The sequence below is a fragment of the Ursus americanus genome, chromosome 1, assembly GCF_024610735.1.
Source record: "Ursus americanus isolate L20-20 chromosome 1, mUrsAme1.1.p, whole genome shotgun sequence".
Lineage (NCBI taxonomy): Eukaryota > Metazoa > Chordata > Mammalia > Carnivora > Ursidae > Ursus > Ursus americanus.
This window is the reverse complement of record NC_142127.1, coordinates 43941947-43959443: the sequence shown is the minus strand read 5'-3', so window position 1 is coordinate 43959443 and position 17497 is coordinate 43941947. Positions and strand designations below refer to the sequence as shown.

General features: G+C 34.3%; 1 protein-coding gene across 1 annotated transcript in view; it reads left to right on the top strand.

Annotated features, from left to right (window-relative positions):
* SCN3A (sodium voltage-gated channel alpha subunit 3) overlaps positions 1–17497 on the top strand; it is a 79877-nt gene that overhangs the window by 23683 nt on the left and 38697 nt on the right. Inside the window, exons 10-13 of the mRNA XM_087861126.1 lie at positions 5984–6274; positions 11882–12229; positions 13246–13378; positions 14924–15162. Of these exons, the coding sequence (XP_087717252.1) occupies positions 5984–6274; positions 11882–12229; positions 13246–13378; positions 14924–15162 (1011 nt within the window). The remainder of the gene's footprint in view (positions 1–5983; positions 6275–11881; positions 12230–13245; positions 13379–14923; positions 15163–17497) is intronic.

Genomic DNA, 17497 nt, shown 5'->3' with positions numbered 1-17497 from the left:
TTGCTGCTATAAACACTGCGGTGCAGGTGCCCCTCGAGATCACTACATTTGTATCTTTGGGGTAAATACCTAGTAGTGCAATTGCTGGGTTGTAGGGTAGCTCTATTTTCAACTTTTTGAAGAACCTCCATACTGTTTTCCAGAGTGGCTGCACCAGCTTGCATTCCCACCAAGAGTGTAAGAGGGTTTCCCTTTCTCTGCATCCTTGCCAACATCTGTCGTTTCCTGACTTGTTAATTTTAGCCATTCTGACTGCGGCAGCACCATTTGTTGAACAAAATATTCTTTCTCCACTAAATTGCATTTGAACCTTGTCAAAAATCAGTTGTCCAGATGTGAATGGATCTATTTCTAGATTCTATTCTGTTCAATTGATTTGTTTTTCTTGACAGCAATACACATTCTCTTTATTACTGTAGCTGTTTAATAAATCTTGGAATCAGATAGTTATAGCTCTCCAATTTTTTTTTTCCAAACCTGTTTTAACTATTCTAAGTCCTTTGCAGCTTCACAGGACTTTCAGGATCAGACTGAAATCGTCAATTTCAGTTCCATTAGTTTCTGTTGCTATGTCTTCAAGTTTATCTTTTCTTCTGTAATGTCTGCTATACCATTAATCCTATCCAGTGCATTTTTCATCTCAGTTTTTATAGTTTTCATCTCTAAAACCTTGATCTGCACCTCTTTTATATTTCCCATGTCTCTAACATTTTGAACATAACAATATTGTTATAGTAACTATTTAAAGTCCTTAAAGTCCTTTTCTTCTAATTCTAATGTCTATGTCAGATCTTGATCAGTTTTAATTAATTTTTTTCTTCATTACTGGTCATACATTACTGATTTTTTTTTTGTATTCCTGACAATTTTCAATTGAATTCCAGATACTGTTAATTTTACCTTTTTGGGGTGCTGGATATATTTGTATTCCTATAAAAATTCTTGATCCTTATTTGGGCACATTAGTTACATTACTTATAAACAGCTTGATCCTTTTCCCTCTTGAAACCTTTGAGATTTGTTAGGTAGAACTAGCAGAGAATCTAGTCCAAGGCTAACTATTCCCTACCACTGAGGGAAGATCTTTTGGCCACCCTACCCAATGCCCCATTAATGCCGTGTCTTCAAAACCAGTGTTACATGTATTTTGTCTGTTTTAGTGGTTGTTTCAGGAGGGAGAGAAAATCACTGTTACTATAGCTTAACCGGAAGTAGTCCAAATAACTTTTGTACATAGTGACATTTTGATATGTAGCAATTTTTTTCAGCTGGACAGTCCGGATATTTAAAGCATTATTTGAATGACAGCAGATTTATAGATTCAATGGGTAAAGTCAAAATTTAAGCTTTTAATAATTCTGAGTTTACTTGAAGATGCACAACATATAGCATTAAGTTCTTTTTTTTTTTTTTTTTTGGTGAGAGACGGATTTGACAATGGATTGTTTAGCTGGTAACCCAGCCCAATCATATTCTTAGCATTTGTTAAACATGCTGGCTTTGCTATTTTCACCTTACCACTATGTACAGAGTAGTATCATGGCTATATTTTAGTGATTTTATAAGGAAAGCTTTAAATAAGTTTGGTGATACTTAAAAATCTTATAAAATATACCTCATGCTTGGCAGAAAGTTCTACTACATTTTAAGTACTTAAGAGTTTATTTCAGAACACTATAAATAAAACACATTTGTAAGATAATGAAATACGTTAGTTATTTACAGGGCAAATTATTTCAAAGTTTTAAAAAAACATGGGAAATAATATTTGTAGATTGTATATAAATGTACTTGAAAGCATTGGATTATTCTATTATCATTTATAAAAACAGACAAAGCAATGTGCTTGAAAATACTACATAGATACATAGTACAGGAGTAAGAATACATCCTGAAATTCAGCCACTTTAGGGTAAAATATAGCATCAATTAAAAGAGTAGAATCATTTAAATTTAGAAGTAAAAGTGCACAATATCTATGAGAAGTTTAAAGATTCTAATTATCCACATCCTAATTAGGTCAACTAAAAAATGTGCATTCTTTTCATTTAAAAGTCAGTTATTGGATTCCAGTGATCAAATCATGATTTGGCTCAGCTTTAACTTCATAGGTACAAAAATTTAAACTGATCCTAGGGTAACTGATTCTAGTGTTTTAATTTGGACTGGGATGACACAGTACCAATCCAATTTTACCTCCTTATTGAAAACATAGGTAACGATGCCCAGTAAATGGCCAATATTGAAACAGAGGAAGGTGTTGGAAGCAAGACAGAGAGGGAGATGTAGTCTACCCATGAGATCACTGGTGCTCCACTGTAACTTATGTCTTGCTAACCACCTGTCACTCTTCAAATGTACCATCTAACCAATGACTTCATAAAGCCTACCATCACTTCCACTTTCATTTAATATCTGTTGAAGGACCTCCTGAAGCTAGTCATTGTTTAGACATGAAAAAGTAACAGTTAGCTCTGTGAGCTCACAAATCAAGTGTAACTTTAAAGGATGATTAAAGACAAAACCCAACAACAAAAAAAAAGGTTTTATACTGAATCATCATTGTGTCTGGCATTTAATTTGTGATCTTTAAATGCCTAATGGTTCCCTTTCTTCCCCTACCAATCTTCCTAGTTCTTATGTTCCATAGATGAGAGAAATCATATGATAATTGTCTTTCTCTGCTTGACTTATTTCACTTAAAGGGATAAAGAAAGGGGGGGTAATCAGAAGGGGGAATGAAGCATGAGAGACTATGGACTCTGAGAAACAAACTGAGGGCTTCAGAGGGGAGGGGGGTGGGGGAATGGGATAGGATGGTGATGGGTAGTAAGGAGGGCACGTAGTACATGGTGCACTGGGTGTTATACGCAACTAATGAATCATTGAACTTTACATCAAAAACCAGTGATGTACTATATGGTGACTAACATAATATAATAAAAAAACATTATAAAAAAAATAAATGCCTAATGGTGCCCAACACAACATATCCCATATGTTGTGTATATAGGTCTGATAGGAAAAATTTAATAGTAAGTTTTGGGACAAAATTAGAAATATTGGCATTTAAGAGACCCAATATAATTAGAGGTAAAATGGAAAAGGTATTATAGTTAATGTCTTGTAATTTTGAATGGGTTTTTAAAACTGGATTTACGTTTAAAGTGAAGTGTAATTACAAGCAGTCACATGGCTTTATTTCCTAAGGACACACAAATACAGTGAGTTATACAGCTTATGTTGAATCACACAGAAATGTTATCAGAAGACCTAAACGTTACTCCTTGAGTAAATACTAAGCATATATTTGTTATTTGTTAAAAGAGGAATTCATCAAGGGGCACCTGGGTGGCTCAGTTGGTTAAGGGTCTGCCTTCGGCTTACGTCATGGTCTCAGGGTCCTGAGATCAAGCTCCACATTGGGCTCCCTGCTCAGCAGGGAGTCAGCTTCTCCCTCTCCCTCTGCTGCTTCCCCTGCTTGTGCTCTCTCTCTCTCTCACTCTCTCTGTCACATAATTTTTTTTAATTTAGAGAGGAATTCATCAAGCCAGTGAAAGCAGTACTCTTAGTCTAAGTAAGCAGGACATTGGTCTTGTCACAGAGATGGATAGAAACAGGTACACAGACATACGAGGTGACAGGAAACATCTGCCTTTGAGGGAATTGGCAAATCACTGGCAGTGGAACAAGTGACAGATTGAGTTGATGAGTGACACAGAAAATGTGTTGTGTCGGGAGGTTACCATTGTTGCCTTAGAGATGCTTTAGTTTTGAGTTATTTGAACTGTTATCCAGAATAGGTAGGGAAATCATGTTTTATGCAAAACAAATTCCGGAAGTGATTTAAATGAACATGAGTTTCAGGATTATGGCAAAGGAATATTACCACCACTTCCTTTGTTTCTAACCACAAACAAGTCAATAAATGATTAACACTATGTGTTGCGCTGTGTTACTATGTATACAATGTGGAAAGAAGAATTAAGGACTTTATTTGGATAAAAATAAATATATATATTCATTCTTTCAACAAGTGCTATATATTATGTATCTTCTATGTATCAGTTACCAAGCAACTATATTTAACTTGCTACAAATAAGTGCCTCATTTATTCGTTTTATTTTATATATATGTACATTAGCCTCATTCATATTTACAAAAGGCCTTTAATATTTCTCATCTTCCATTACTGACATTAAAAGTGATACTAACAATCAAAAATTGAATAAAAAAATCTGGTTATATGACTATGTAATTCCAAAAATTCCCAAATTCTAAATTACTGTTCCATTTAATTGCTGGGCATTGTCTTATACTGAGTCTTAAACTGAATACAGTATTCAATATAAACAAATACCTGTTTTACATTTTATGTACATTTTACATTGCTTAGCCCAACACACATATTTAATACTATATGTAGTACTATGGTTCCCATTGCTGAGATCATGACAATCCTAGAGAATTTGTATTTATAGCACCTTTGGTTTTAAACCTTTTTTTTTCTTTGTAATTGTAGTTGAGATGAGATTCAGAAATGGAAGCTACTGTGGGGGGTTTGCATCTCCTCAGGAAGAAAAAAACAAAACGTACATGTTGTCAAACTCCTTATAAATAGTTTTATCTTCTTTCCTAAAATGTTTCTGTTATACAGACCATTCTGAAACAGTTTTTTACAATATCTTGAAAATTCAAGTCTATATATTTCTTATTCTTCCCCCACCCCCACCCCAGTGTCTGATACAATTGACAGCATAATGCCTTTTTCATCTGTATTCACCAAACATTTACAGGACACTTTTTATGTCAGGTGACATACTAGGCAATGTGTACAAACTCATTTGACAAAATTCCTATGTAGCATATATCTAGTCGAGAAAATAAAACAAAATGGGTAGATAAATTAGAGTTGTTTATATTTAGTAAAGAGTTGTATATGTAAAGAGTTGAACCAGTATTCTCATAATCTAATCATTTCTACTTTCATGATTATATTTAAAAGCAGGAATATACTTAATGAGAACTTAGCCTTGTTAGGAACTATATCACAGTTTCATCTCCTCTAGTCATGGTTAGATCACTTCCAGTCTAAAAATACTAAAAATATTCATTACAAAATAATTTGCCATGCTTCATCTTAGAGTTGGTTGTTTCTTTAGTATATTTGGAAATTCAAAATGATTACATATATTTAGCGCTGAACCATAAAAAGAAAATATTTAAAGAAGATCTCATAATCCCTTAAATGATTATTTCAGGTACCTGTTGATTGATATGTTAATCATTTGCTATTATTTATAATAATAATAGATAATTTATAAACATTTAAAAATTTAAAACAAAGTGCTATGTAATAAATTAATCATGTTAATCTCTGGATCTAACATAAGCCCAAGGATGTGAACTATGGTACTAAGTGTAATTCAGATGGAGGAAGAGGTCAAACTAGCCAATATATTCCCAGTACTTCTAACTAGTGGTAAAATAGTAGACACTTTAAATGCTTTGAGTTCACAGAAAGGGAAAAGAAAAAGTCTTAGACCTAGATTTAGAAGGAAAAAATACCACTCGGTTGTTCACAATCACATGTGGGAAGAACAAGCCTGTGGATGGAATTGGAATAGTAATCAGACCAGCAAGCACCACTAAGAGAACATTTGCTTTTAAAATGTAGAAGATATTTTTAAGAGAGCAATTTTCCTTGAAAATGAAGCTAATCTCAAAAGAGTTAGATTTTTTTTAAAGGCTTTCCAAGAGATGTGCCAAACCAGACTTTTCTTGCCTTAATGCATAGGTTAGCATATTGCTTTATACTGTCTTAAATTGTCATTATTAGGTAAACTCTCTTAAGACACAATGAAATGACCAGAAGACACAATGTTAACCTACAGTTAGTAGTCTTAATGGCAATATCTGTACCATAGTCAACGGTTTCCAAAATTACTTGTTGTAAACAGTGCCTGGCTTTGTCTTAAACAGGCAGTTGCAGCAGCATCAGCTGCTTCAAGAGATTTCAGTGGAATAGGTGGGTTAGGAGAGCTCCTGGAAAGTTCATCAGAAGCATCAAAATTAAGTTCTAAAAGTGCTAAGGAGTGGAGGAACCGAAGGAAGAAAAGAAGACAAAGGGAACATCTTGAAGGAAACAACAAAGGAGAAGGAGACAGGTTTCCCAAATCTGAATCTGAGGACAGTGTCAAAAGAAGAAGTTTCCTTTTCTCCATGGATGGAAACCGACTGACTAGTGACAAGAAATTCTACTCCCCTCATCAGGTATGGTTTTCTACGAAGTGCTCCAGTTTGTTCTGTCATTGCTATTGCTTTGTAATTACTGTATTTTGTTTTGGTATATTTTTGTAATATCTGATATAAATGAGGGACAGGGAACTAACATTTAACATGATTATTTAATTTGTATCATAAGCTGCCTTTAAAAGAGACTTTTACTAAACCATTAATAACTTTAAAGGCAATCAGCTTTAAGCATACACTATTTTGAGACCATGTTTCTTAATTTTCTGTTTTTGGGGGGTGTAGGGGTAAAACTTGTCAGACTTCTCTCTTCAGTGAGAGTTTTGCAATCTCTTGTTTACCTTTTTCATTTTGAGACCTCAAATGAACTTATTATCTTTGCATATGGGTGTCTGCCTTTATTATCTGAGGTTGTGATTGCCACATATGCATGAATTTTGAAAAGAAATGTCTCTGGATTTTGCCTTGATCTTTTGATATGTGAACCATGCTGTCATAAGTCTCCATTATATATGCTGACATGGTGTCACGCTATGAGACATTAGAATGAAATGATGACCTAAATGCTCTTGGAAGAGATCTAAATTGAAGACAGTCTATTTTTGCTCTGACTTAATGCCAACTACACAGTTCTTCAACATATTTTCAAGTCAAAGAGGGAAAGTGGTTTTAATTGTTTGTTAATACATTTTATGGGTTGCATAATGTAAAGAGTAAATAATTGTGAAATCTCTGATAAGTATAGTTATGACTTTGAACACTATTTGGTTCCACTAGAATTTCATGTGCGATGAATTATTAACTTTTCTAATCATATTAATCTGGCTCAGCATTATACCCTAAAAATAATGCTTTGAGGGACACTATGTAATTAAGATAAAGCAAAAAACTATACATCAACCAAGAGGTATGATATCCTTCTTATAAAGAAAAAAAACTTTTTAAAAAATTGAAGTGATAAGCACAAATTCAGCATAGTGTTTAGCTCTTGGTTGGGAGGAAAGAGCATACGCAAGTTATCAATGGGTGTTTATCAATTGTATCAAATATGTAAATAAAATTTTAAAAAATAAACTCCCTATTAATAACTTGAATTCTCATAGTAGGACAAAATAGATGTACACACGAGAAGTTAAAGGATAAAAACCATTTTCCTCCAGATAATGCCAATATCAAGAGATCCAATTACTATCTTGGCCCAAAACAAATATAAAGTATGGTTTAAATAAGTACATCACATTTGGGATTAACTGGAAGCTCTATTGGGGAAGTTAGTTTCTTTGACCAGATTCTTTTGTCTTAAACTGTCGCCTTGATATTTTAGCATTATTAGGACTGTTTTAGGAGTCATTAGGAGTATTTGACACTATACTATAATGACTGACACCACATAAGCTTGTGTTCATATCTCAACCCCCAAGTGAGTTCTGTGACCCTACTCAAGTGACTTGTATTTTTGTAAGATTTCTGTAAAAGGGGGTAATAATGTCCACCTTAAAGAGTTGTGAGAGATTACACAATATATAGAAACCTTATGTGACAAGCAGTAAAGCTCTTATTAGGTTAAAATTGATGAGTGATTCCAAATGAGGGAAACTAAAAACTTTTGAGTAGTTGCAATGATCACAAATGTGTATGCACAGTAGCAATATTTACATAAGCATATTTATATGTTTTTGAAAACAGTATTGTTTCCATCATTGTTTCATCACTGTGCTCAAATAGAAACTGGATTACTTCACTCAGCCAATCAACGAATATTTATTGACCACCTACTATGTAGCAGAAATAGTTCTAGAAAATGAAAATACTTTGTGAACCAAAGAAAGATACAATTCACTGATCTCATGGAAATTTATACTAAAGAAGAAAACAGACAATAAATAAGATAAATAAGCTACAGACTATGTTAGAAGGCATAAGTGCTATGGGAAAAAATAAGCAAATCACGAGAAGGGGATCAGGAGCACTAAGTAGATGTAAAAATTTTAAATACGGTGGTTTGGGAAGTCCTCACTGCAAAGGAGACATTTAAGCAAAGAGATTTTTAAGGAGGCAAGGGAAGAGACTATCTTATTGAAGAGCATCCCAGACCCATGAAAGAGCCAAATGTAAGGCCCTGCCATGGCAGTACGCCTGGAATGCTCAAGGAACAGCTGGGAGGCCTGTGTTGAGTGAACCACAGAGAGGTTAGGGGCAGAGAGAAATTAGGTGGCAGCCAGAGTTTTAATACTAAAAATAGAATCAGTATATGCATATGTCATATGTAGTTCATTTTGTAGTATTGGTAGATAAATAGTAGGTAGTTAGATAAATAGATAGGTAGATAGATAAAGGACAGATAGACAGATGGGAGATATTTCAAAAGTAAAAGAAAGATGCTATTAACATTGATATTTACAAACCCCAGCAAAGACAGGCAGGGAGCATTAACACAACTCACAAGCAAAAATATGCCAGAAGCAGTTTACAATTTCCGGTTGTATAAATGAAAAAGGGCTCTGTGATACTACAGAGAATCGGTGAAGGTAGTAGGAATAGGAAGCGTAAGATGGACATGGCATGCGTTCAAAACAAATTTATCTTCTGAAAATGTCAAGGCAGAGAAGTCACAAATTATGGGTGTCCTACCCTCTACTTAGATAAATTTTTAAATGTTATTTTACATTTATTACATTATTTTATCTTCAAATAAACAAATCATGTTCATAGTACAACATGAAAAGGTACTTAAGAGTGTACAATGAAAAGTGAATCCCCTCCAAAGATTTTAGCTATGTTGTTTGGACACACCAAGACAATTTATTTTAAACCAGAAGGTTTGTTGCTCTAACCAAGTATAGTTGTTGATTTATTGAAAATATTGATAGGTACATACAGTTAACCTGAAATGCTATTAAGTATTTCCAATACTCACTTTACATGTTTCCACTAGAATATCTTTACATTCTCTGCATCATCTTGCACCTTGACTTTTCCCAACTCACTTCAAGTTCAATCCCTACATTCAGGATTATGTTTTACAGACCTAATTTCTTCTATTTTCCCTTTTGTTAATGAAAATTATAAGAGAGAGAGTTCCTATTTACCTTCTTGGAACAAGCAAAAAAATAAAGATACCTGGGATTTGTGTTTTGCCATGCCTGAGGCTAAGAAAAATGGCCTTTTGGTCTTTAAAGTATAAAAGCTTATTTTCCTTAGAGAAAGGGCTGCCACAGCTGTGGGTATTCCCTCTACTTTGCTGCATCTTCTAGTGTGTTATTTTTGGTTTATTTTCTCTGAATACTATTTTTGTTATCTTCTTTTTCAGTCTCTGTTGCCTTGAAAGCTGTGCTCACACCCATTATTATACTTTCCAAAGAGTGAATAGAAGTTTCAAATAAACTCAAAATTCTGGAATGCCTTTGAAAACACCCCAACATAAAAACATCCAAATTAAAGGCATGTACCAGATACATTATAAACATGCATACATACCATATATTGTACATCCTGATTTTCAGTTTCCAATATCGTACAGACTGACTTTCAGTTTCCAAAGACAGTCACCGAACACAGGTATACTAAGATGATAACATTGAACCACCCTAGGAATTAATGTAAGACAAAGTTAGTGTTCTTCTAATACCTACATTAGAATCACCTGGAATGTGTGTTGAATATTCAGATTCCAGAGTTCCTATCCCCTACTTACTGAATCCCAAGTCAAAAAAACAAAACAAAACAAAACAAAACTGGGACTTAAAAATACATATTAAAGTTTTGAAACGTAAGTCTAATAATAACCAATATTATATTGATAATTAAAATTGAGTCTAAGGAGATAAAAACATTAACATTCTTCAATACTGGGGGTTGAATTTAAGTCTTCATAATAACTGATTTCTTGATCACTTTGATTAACTAGAAAATCAGTCTAACTACTGTCTGACATTTGGTAGCCAACTGTATACAAACTGAGTGTCACAAAGACACGGTCTTGGGTTGGACAAGCTGGATAGCCAATAATAGCTCCTGTAGATATTTTAAGTCCAAAGCAACAGCACAGTTCTTAATGAATAATATCTTTCCAGAACATCACTATGACAGAGGGCAACAATGATTATTCTGGTGCTTTGCAGTCTGGGAAAAGCCATAAAAATAAAGCTAAAAATGGGGCCTAAGAAAATCAGCATGACCTAATTAGGCAGAGGATCCAAAAATAAATTTGATGGAGTCTGCCTTTCCTATGTTTTTTCCCACTAAAATTATTTTATTTGGCTTTATACTGAAGTTTGGAGGAAGAATGGGAAGGTCCAGGAATGTTTGCTGCGGCCATATGGATATGTATGCATATGTGTGTGTACATATATATATATATATATATACATATACATACAAATATATAAACACATACATACATATATACGTGTGTGTGCGTATATATACACACACACAGATTTATATATATATATATATATATACACCCTGGCTATGAAGACAGGTAGGAGAGGTCACAAGAGTCCAAGCAGGGGGAACAATGGGGAATGTCATTGTTAATGATAAGGAGAGTAAACAAAGATTCCACAGACTGAATAGAGATGCTTTTGAAAACTATGACCAAAGTTAGAATAGAGATATTTGGTGCTGCTAGTTGAAAATTCATTCAAAAGGTGAAAGAATGGATTTCATGTTAAATCGTCATTTTCTAGTACCAGAAACCATTTACTCAATTTATTTGTGAACATATGTAATAAAAAGGTTTTGAATCATCCAGTTGCTTTTAATAAAATTAAAGTGAGATCAGAAGGAGAAGCTGTCTTTTACACATCACTCTCTTTGGTAAAGTCATGTATGTATGTCTTGCTTTTTTAATCTAGTGTTGAATTTATGTAATAATAACTATTTATATGGCACTTTAGGAATTCTCTCTGTTGTGTTTGTTACGACATATATTTTCTTAAGGTGAATCACTCACTAGTAGCTATTTGGGAAACTATTAGCAAATTTGGAAGACAGCATCATAGGTAAGTTTCGTGACTTTTATTCCCACGTGGACAGAGACAAACAGATCCAGAAAAAGAGTAAACTAATTTCCTTTTAGAATTCAAAAGAAGAGAACAGAGAGATAACATTTTTGTTTTTAAAACATTATCTACAAGTAACATATTTGGTACAGATATTTTAAATTTGAGCCAACAATCTATCTTGAGTCATAATTTACTTTCCAAGTTGCATGCCCTTCAGATCATAGCATTTCAGAGTAAAAGCCATCTACTATTTGTTTAACCACCACTTCCTCCAGAAAGATTTGTCCTTTCCAGCATCACATTCCACACCTATAACATTATGATAACAAAATCCACCTCATAGTATTAGAGTTAAGATCAAATGAAATGGTTATGCACTTAGCGAATTGCAAATTAGGAGTCTTCAATCAGAAAAAACACTCCTTATACTTAAAAATTTGCATTGTGGTCTTTAATAAAAATATCAAAATGTATGTGTTCTCAATAAACTTGATTACCTGTGTTTAAGAGCAAGACTATTCTAATCCAAATGAAAATAGATTCTGCAATATTAAGACCTGTTAAGTAACTGTGTTTCCCCGCCCCCCCCCAATTCCTTTCTTCCTTGCTCTCTCCTCAGTCTCTGTTAAGTATCCGTGGCTCCCTGTTTTCCCCACGACGCAATAGCAAAACAAGCATTTTCAGCTTCAGAGGTCGAGCAAAGGATGTCGGTTCTGAAAACGACTTTGCTGATGATGAGCACAGTACATTTGAAGACAGCGAGAGCCGGAGAGACTCACTGTTTGTGCCGCACAGACATGGAGAGCGACGCAACAGTAACGTTAGTCAGGCCAGTATGTCATCCAGGATGGTGCCAGGGCTTCCAGCAAATGGGAAGATGCACAGCACTGTGGATTGCAATGGTGTGGTTTCCTTGGTGGGTGGACCATCAGCTCTAACCTCACCTACTGGACAACTTCCGCCAGAGGTGATAATAGATAAGTTAGCTACTACTGACATTATACACCAATTTGAAATAATCAAAGCCTGGCCGGTTTAGCCTGTTATGCTATCCTGTCTCCCCAAGATGAAATGCCTCAAAAATAATATATGATCTATTAAACGAAAAACAATGAATCTTTAGAACCAATTGGATTGCATGGGACCATTAGCTTTCAAATGCCTCAGAGTTTTTAGAGTCTGAGAGAAAACATATCTGCAAATTAAGTAGACCTACCAACACAAAATAATGGGCACTGTGAAAACTAAATTGTTATTATAAATGTATGCTCACACACAATTATATAATTATTCATATTCTGGAAATTTAATATACTTAAAATTAAGTATTATCATGACCAATACATTGACAATAGGCAGTTTCCATACAAATATCAATATTACACAGATCCTAAAATGTTTTGATGTGTATTAAAATGACTCTAAAATGTTTTGATTTCTTATAGGATGGCATATAGAAATAATCAAAGAAATCTCAGGAAAGCACACACATTTCATTGTACATCTGTGTTTGTGCATGGAAAAAAATTGGCCCATATATGTCAATACTGTCAATATAGCTTTAAAGAAAACAATTCAGCCTTGCAACATTATAACCTTACTATTTTGGGGGGAGAAGACTGATCTGATTATTAATTATTGAGATAAGCCGAAAATAATCTGTATTTGAATGAAATAAAACAACATATGACTTTAGCATGCTTATGAAAAATTCTCTGAAAATTCCAACAGGTTAATTAAAACATTCCTGCAACAAAATTGCCCTATACAAATGCATCTAACTGGTAAATTCTTGCTAAACACTATCACCTGTGATAATTTTTAAAAAGTGTTTATAACTTAACAATAGACTCAGTATTTTATCATAACTTGAAAGTTATTACCTGGAAAAACTGCATGTAGCATGATTTTCCAAAGAAATGCTATGTGGTGTTGTATTATTCATTGAAAGGGTGGTCTGAACCATCAGTATTTGGTTTGCAGGGCACCACCACTGAAACGGAAGTCAGAAAGAGAAGGCTAAGTTCTTACCAGATTTCAATGGAGATGATGGAGGATTCCTCTGGAAGGCAAAGAGCCATGAGCATAGCTAGCATCCTGACCAACACAATGGAGGGTAAGAAGCAGGACATGAGACAGTCAGCTTTACATGATTATATGCTTTTTGGAGCTATTTCTTTTTCTCATAGAATTACCAAAGTCAATTACCCAAGATCAGAACTGCATAACAGAACTAAGCAGATGATATATAAAATACAGTATTATCACACTGGTTACAAAAACTAATACTGTTTGTTTTTCTTTTTAACTCATTATTTTGTCTGCAGAGTGGTATTTCCCCACTCCATATAATGTCAGTGAGTTTTTATCATTACATTACATCATCCTTAACAAATTAGAATATACACCTCCCTTTTTAAGTCTTGGTATGCAAAAGCACTAGGAAACATCTCTTTTAAGCTTTAGTCTGTTCTCCGGGCAGGGAGGTAGTGATGGGGATGGGGAAGGCATGTGAAAGAACTGAACAAATGAAAACCTGTGTTCAACACTGACTCTAAGAAAAGATCTCTTCTCCATCTTCCACATACACAGAAACCATTACATTCCTCCAAAGGAGAGCTTACACAAACGCTTGCCGATTTTGACACATGTGAACAGGCAGCAACTAGTACCCCCCTGTTCATTCATTAAATAATTCTCCACTTCATGAAGTTTGGAGGGTTATTACATTAGTTCTGCAATTTTACAAGCCTTTTATATAAGTAGTATTTAACATGTGTTCTTTAGAAAATAGCAGTTACATTTTGTATCTTGTCCTATTGGTGTGTATGATATCTAAATAGTCACATAATAATTATAACAGGTTTCACCCATTAAAATTATAAAAAACGTTTTAAAATATTTTATGTTAAAATTCTGAAAGATACGAATAAATATGAATAACATAAGTAGATATGGGTTTGAATCTATACTAAAAAGAACATACTACATTCTCATTGTGTGCAAGATTAATGTTGAATTGTTGCACACATTAATAAGGATCACAGCTTTAGACAGTGTTCTAAAACAGACATTTCCAAAAGAAATAATAAGTGTTTGATATATTTAATATTTCTGTAAAGCTTATTTAAAAATTGTTTTGGGGCACCTGGATGGCTCAGTAGGTTAAGCATCTGCCTTCAGCTCAGGTCACGATCTCGGGATCCTGGGATCGAACCCAACATTTAGCTTTCTGCTCAGCAGGGAGTCTGCTTCTCCCTCTCTCCGCTCATGCTGTCTCCCTGTCTCTCTCAAACAAATAAAATCTTAAAAAAATTTAAAAATAAAATAAAAATTATTTTGATAAAAAATATGGCAATACAACCAATAATTACCTAGTTGTTAGATAATAAAATTAGTTAATTTGAAGCAAAATATTAGATTGAAGGTGTTTATTTTCTGTATTTAAAGGAGAAAGATGTTTACATGCTTTTATGAAATTTTTAATGAGTATTTTGTGAAAATATTTAATGGGATTGCCCTCTCAAGCTTGTTAAGCTAAGCAATATGAACTTCCATCCCCAGGTAGAAGCATTGATTTTATAAAATAATGTATATTCTATAGCAACAATAATTCAATTTTATTGTTATTTACTACTCTTCCTCTTTATTATTCCCCTAGAACTTGAAGAATCTAGACAGAAATGTCCACCATGCTGGTACAGATTTGCCAATGTGTTTTTGATCTGGGACTGCTGTGATGCATGGTTAAAAGTAAAGCATCTTGTGAATTTGATTGTTATGGATCCATTTGTTGATCTTGCCATCACTATTTGCATTGTCTTAAATACCCTCTTTATGGCCATGGAGCACTACCCAATGACTGGTCAATTCAGTAGTGTATTGACCGTAGGAAACTTGGTAAGTTCATCTGTAGTTTACTTATATCCTTTGGCAGGGGTGGGAGATTGTAGACCAAAGAAAAAAATCCACTTGTCCTGTGCAGGAAATCTCAGCAATAAGATCTAAAATTCAACTGGTATGAATGCTGACTGCTCAGACCAATATCCATACTAATTGACCATGGTGTCTTACCAGTTGTAAGCTCATTTAAATTTTTACTGTCATTCTTGCTGAAATATAGGTGCAGAAAAACCATAATATCTAATTCTGGCTCCACAAAAATACAGTTTTAATATACACAGCCTCTGAAGAAATCATGTCCATTGAAGGAAATATATAAACACTGATTTCTGTACAAAAGAGGACATCGTTGTTTCAAATTGAATTACCTAATAAAATGCTTCAGTAGTATTCACACAAGAGAAGAAATAGTTGATGAAAATGCATTTGTAATTTAGCCATACTTTTGGTTCAAATTATTTGATCAGGCATCTGTGTATGTGTATGCTGACATGTACATTTCCTCATTTATATGAGAAAACTGAAATGGATAAACAAGTAAGAAAAGGGTTAATCGAGAGAGCTTCCTTTTTGGCACAAGACAGAAACAAACTCAAACTAGATTAAGGGGGGGAAAAAAAACCCGACTCCTAGAATGGAAAGAAAAAGCTGAACTACCAAACCATATAAAGGGTAATTTTGCAGTTGGGCTTCAGGAAATGCTTTAACCAAGAGCTTGGATATAGCCCAAATGTTTGCTTCATCTTTTGTCTCGGTCAGGAAACATGCTCAGCCATAGCTCACTGGTTTTATATCTTGTAACCACTGCACTGGAAAAAAACCTGTATCTCTTTTTCAGTTCTAGTTCAAAGACTCATGATAGGACTCTTGTTTGGCATAGCTTAGGTCGGACGCTCACCTCTGGTTTAATCAGAGGAAGAAGGTGGAGCATGTGAAAACATGACAGACCTGTGGAATCATACAGGTAGAGGAGCAATTCCCAACAGAAGTTGAAAAGGGAATACTGGGCAGACAATTACATAAATGTCTACCCAGTAAGTGACCTCATCTTTACTCCATTATTTGACTTAGTAAAACACCTACCAGATTCTTGAGATTTTCTTCATCTTTGGCATCTGTGAATGGATTTTTTTTTTAAATGATTGTTCCTTGATCTTTCCAATCACTCCATGTCTGCCTTCTTTTCTGGACTTCTTATGTCTACTACGACTATGTTTTCCACTCAATGTTTCTATGTACTCAACAACTGTAGGAATTATCTACTCTCGTGGTATAAGCTGTACCCTGCCTATATTTCCATCTGTTACAGAACACTGTTTAAGGATATCTTTAACACAATATGTGACAGCTGAAAGATCATCTTTCTCACAGCTTACTGAAAGTCCTAAGTATCTCAGTTCAGTCTTCTGTTACCTCTAGTAGTAGCCTCCCAGCTTCAAAGAGCCTTCCAACTTCAAAGATAGAAATCTGATAGCCATTTTGACGTACTTTTCCTTTATTTTTTATATACAAGTTGATAAGAAGACCCATTATTTCTTTCAAGGTACCTCTTTTTTAATCCTATAACTATGATTAAAATAACATTTTTAACACTCTGCACTCAGTATATTTGCACTATTATCTGTATTTATGGTTCAAAGGTCTTATCTGATTTTCAAGACTCCTCATCTGATCCTATCCTTTCTATAACATCTTATTGTCCATTGCTTCCTAATCAGTCACTATTGGCCCATCAGAACAACCATGTCACCAGACCACACAAACACCACGTTTATATATTTATGTATGGGAAAATATTTCACTGTTTTCTATATTCACATCTAGAGTGTTCTGACTCAAATCACCTCATCTCAATTCTTCATATTCTTCAAGGTTACGTCCCATTTTTCCTTTGTATCTCCTACACCGTGATTACATGGTTGTAGCTCAATAAAGAACCAACTGGTTGTTTCCTACCCAAACGGGTTGTTTAAAGTAGCATGCTTTCATGAAAGAATGTGGGCTTTGGAGTCGGCGGAACTGGGTTTGGCCTCATTGCCAATGCTTACTAATAATGTAGCATCTGGACAAGTCTGATAAAAAATCTGAGTCCTTGTTTTCTATTTTGAAATGGATATAATGATACCCATCTCGCAGAGTTGTTGTGAAGGCCGAATGAGGTAATATGAAAACAATACTGAGCCCGGCATCTAGCATGTGCTCAATAAACAATTTCCTTCCTCTAATATATGCTATTAACCTTTCTCTGAAATACTGATGGAAAACAGTTCTGCTCTAGCTTCTGTATTTTTCCCAAGATACTCAACAGTTAGGAAGTTGGACAGTTAGAAAG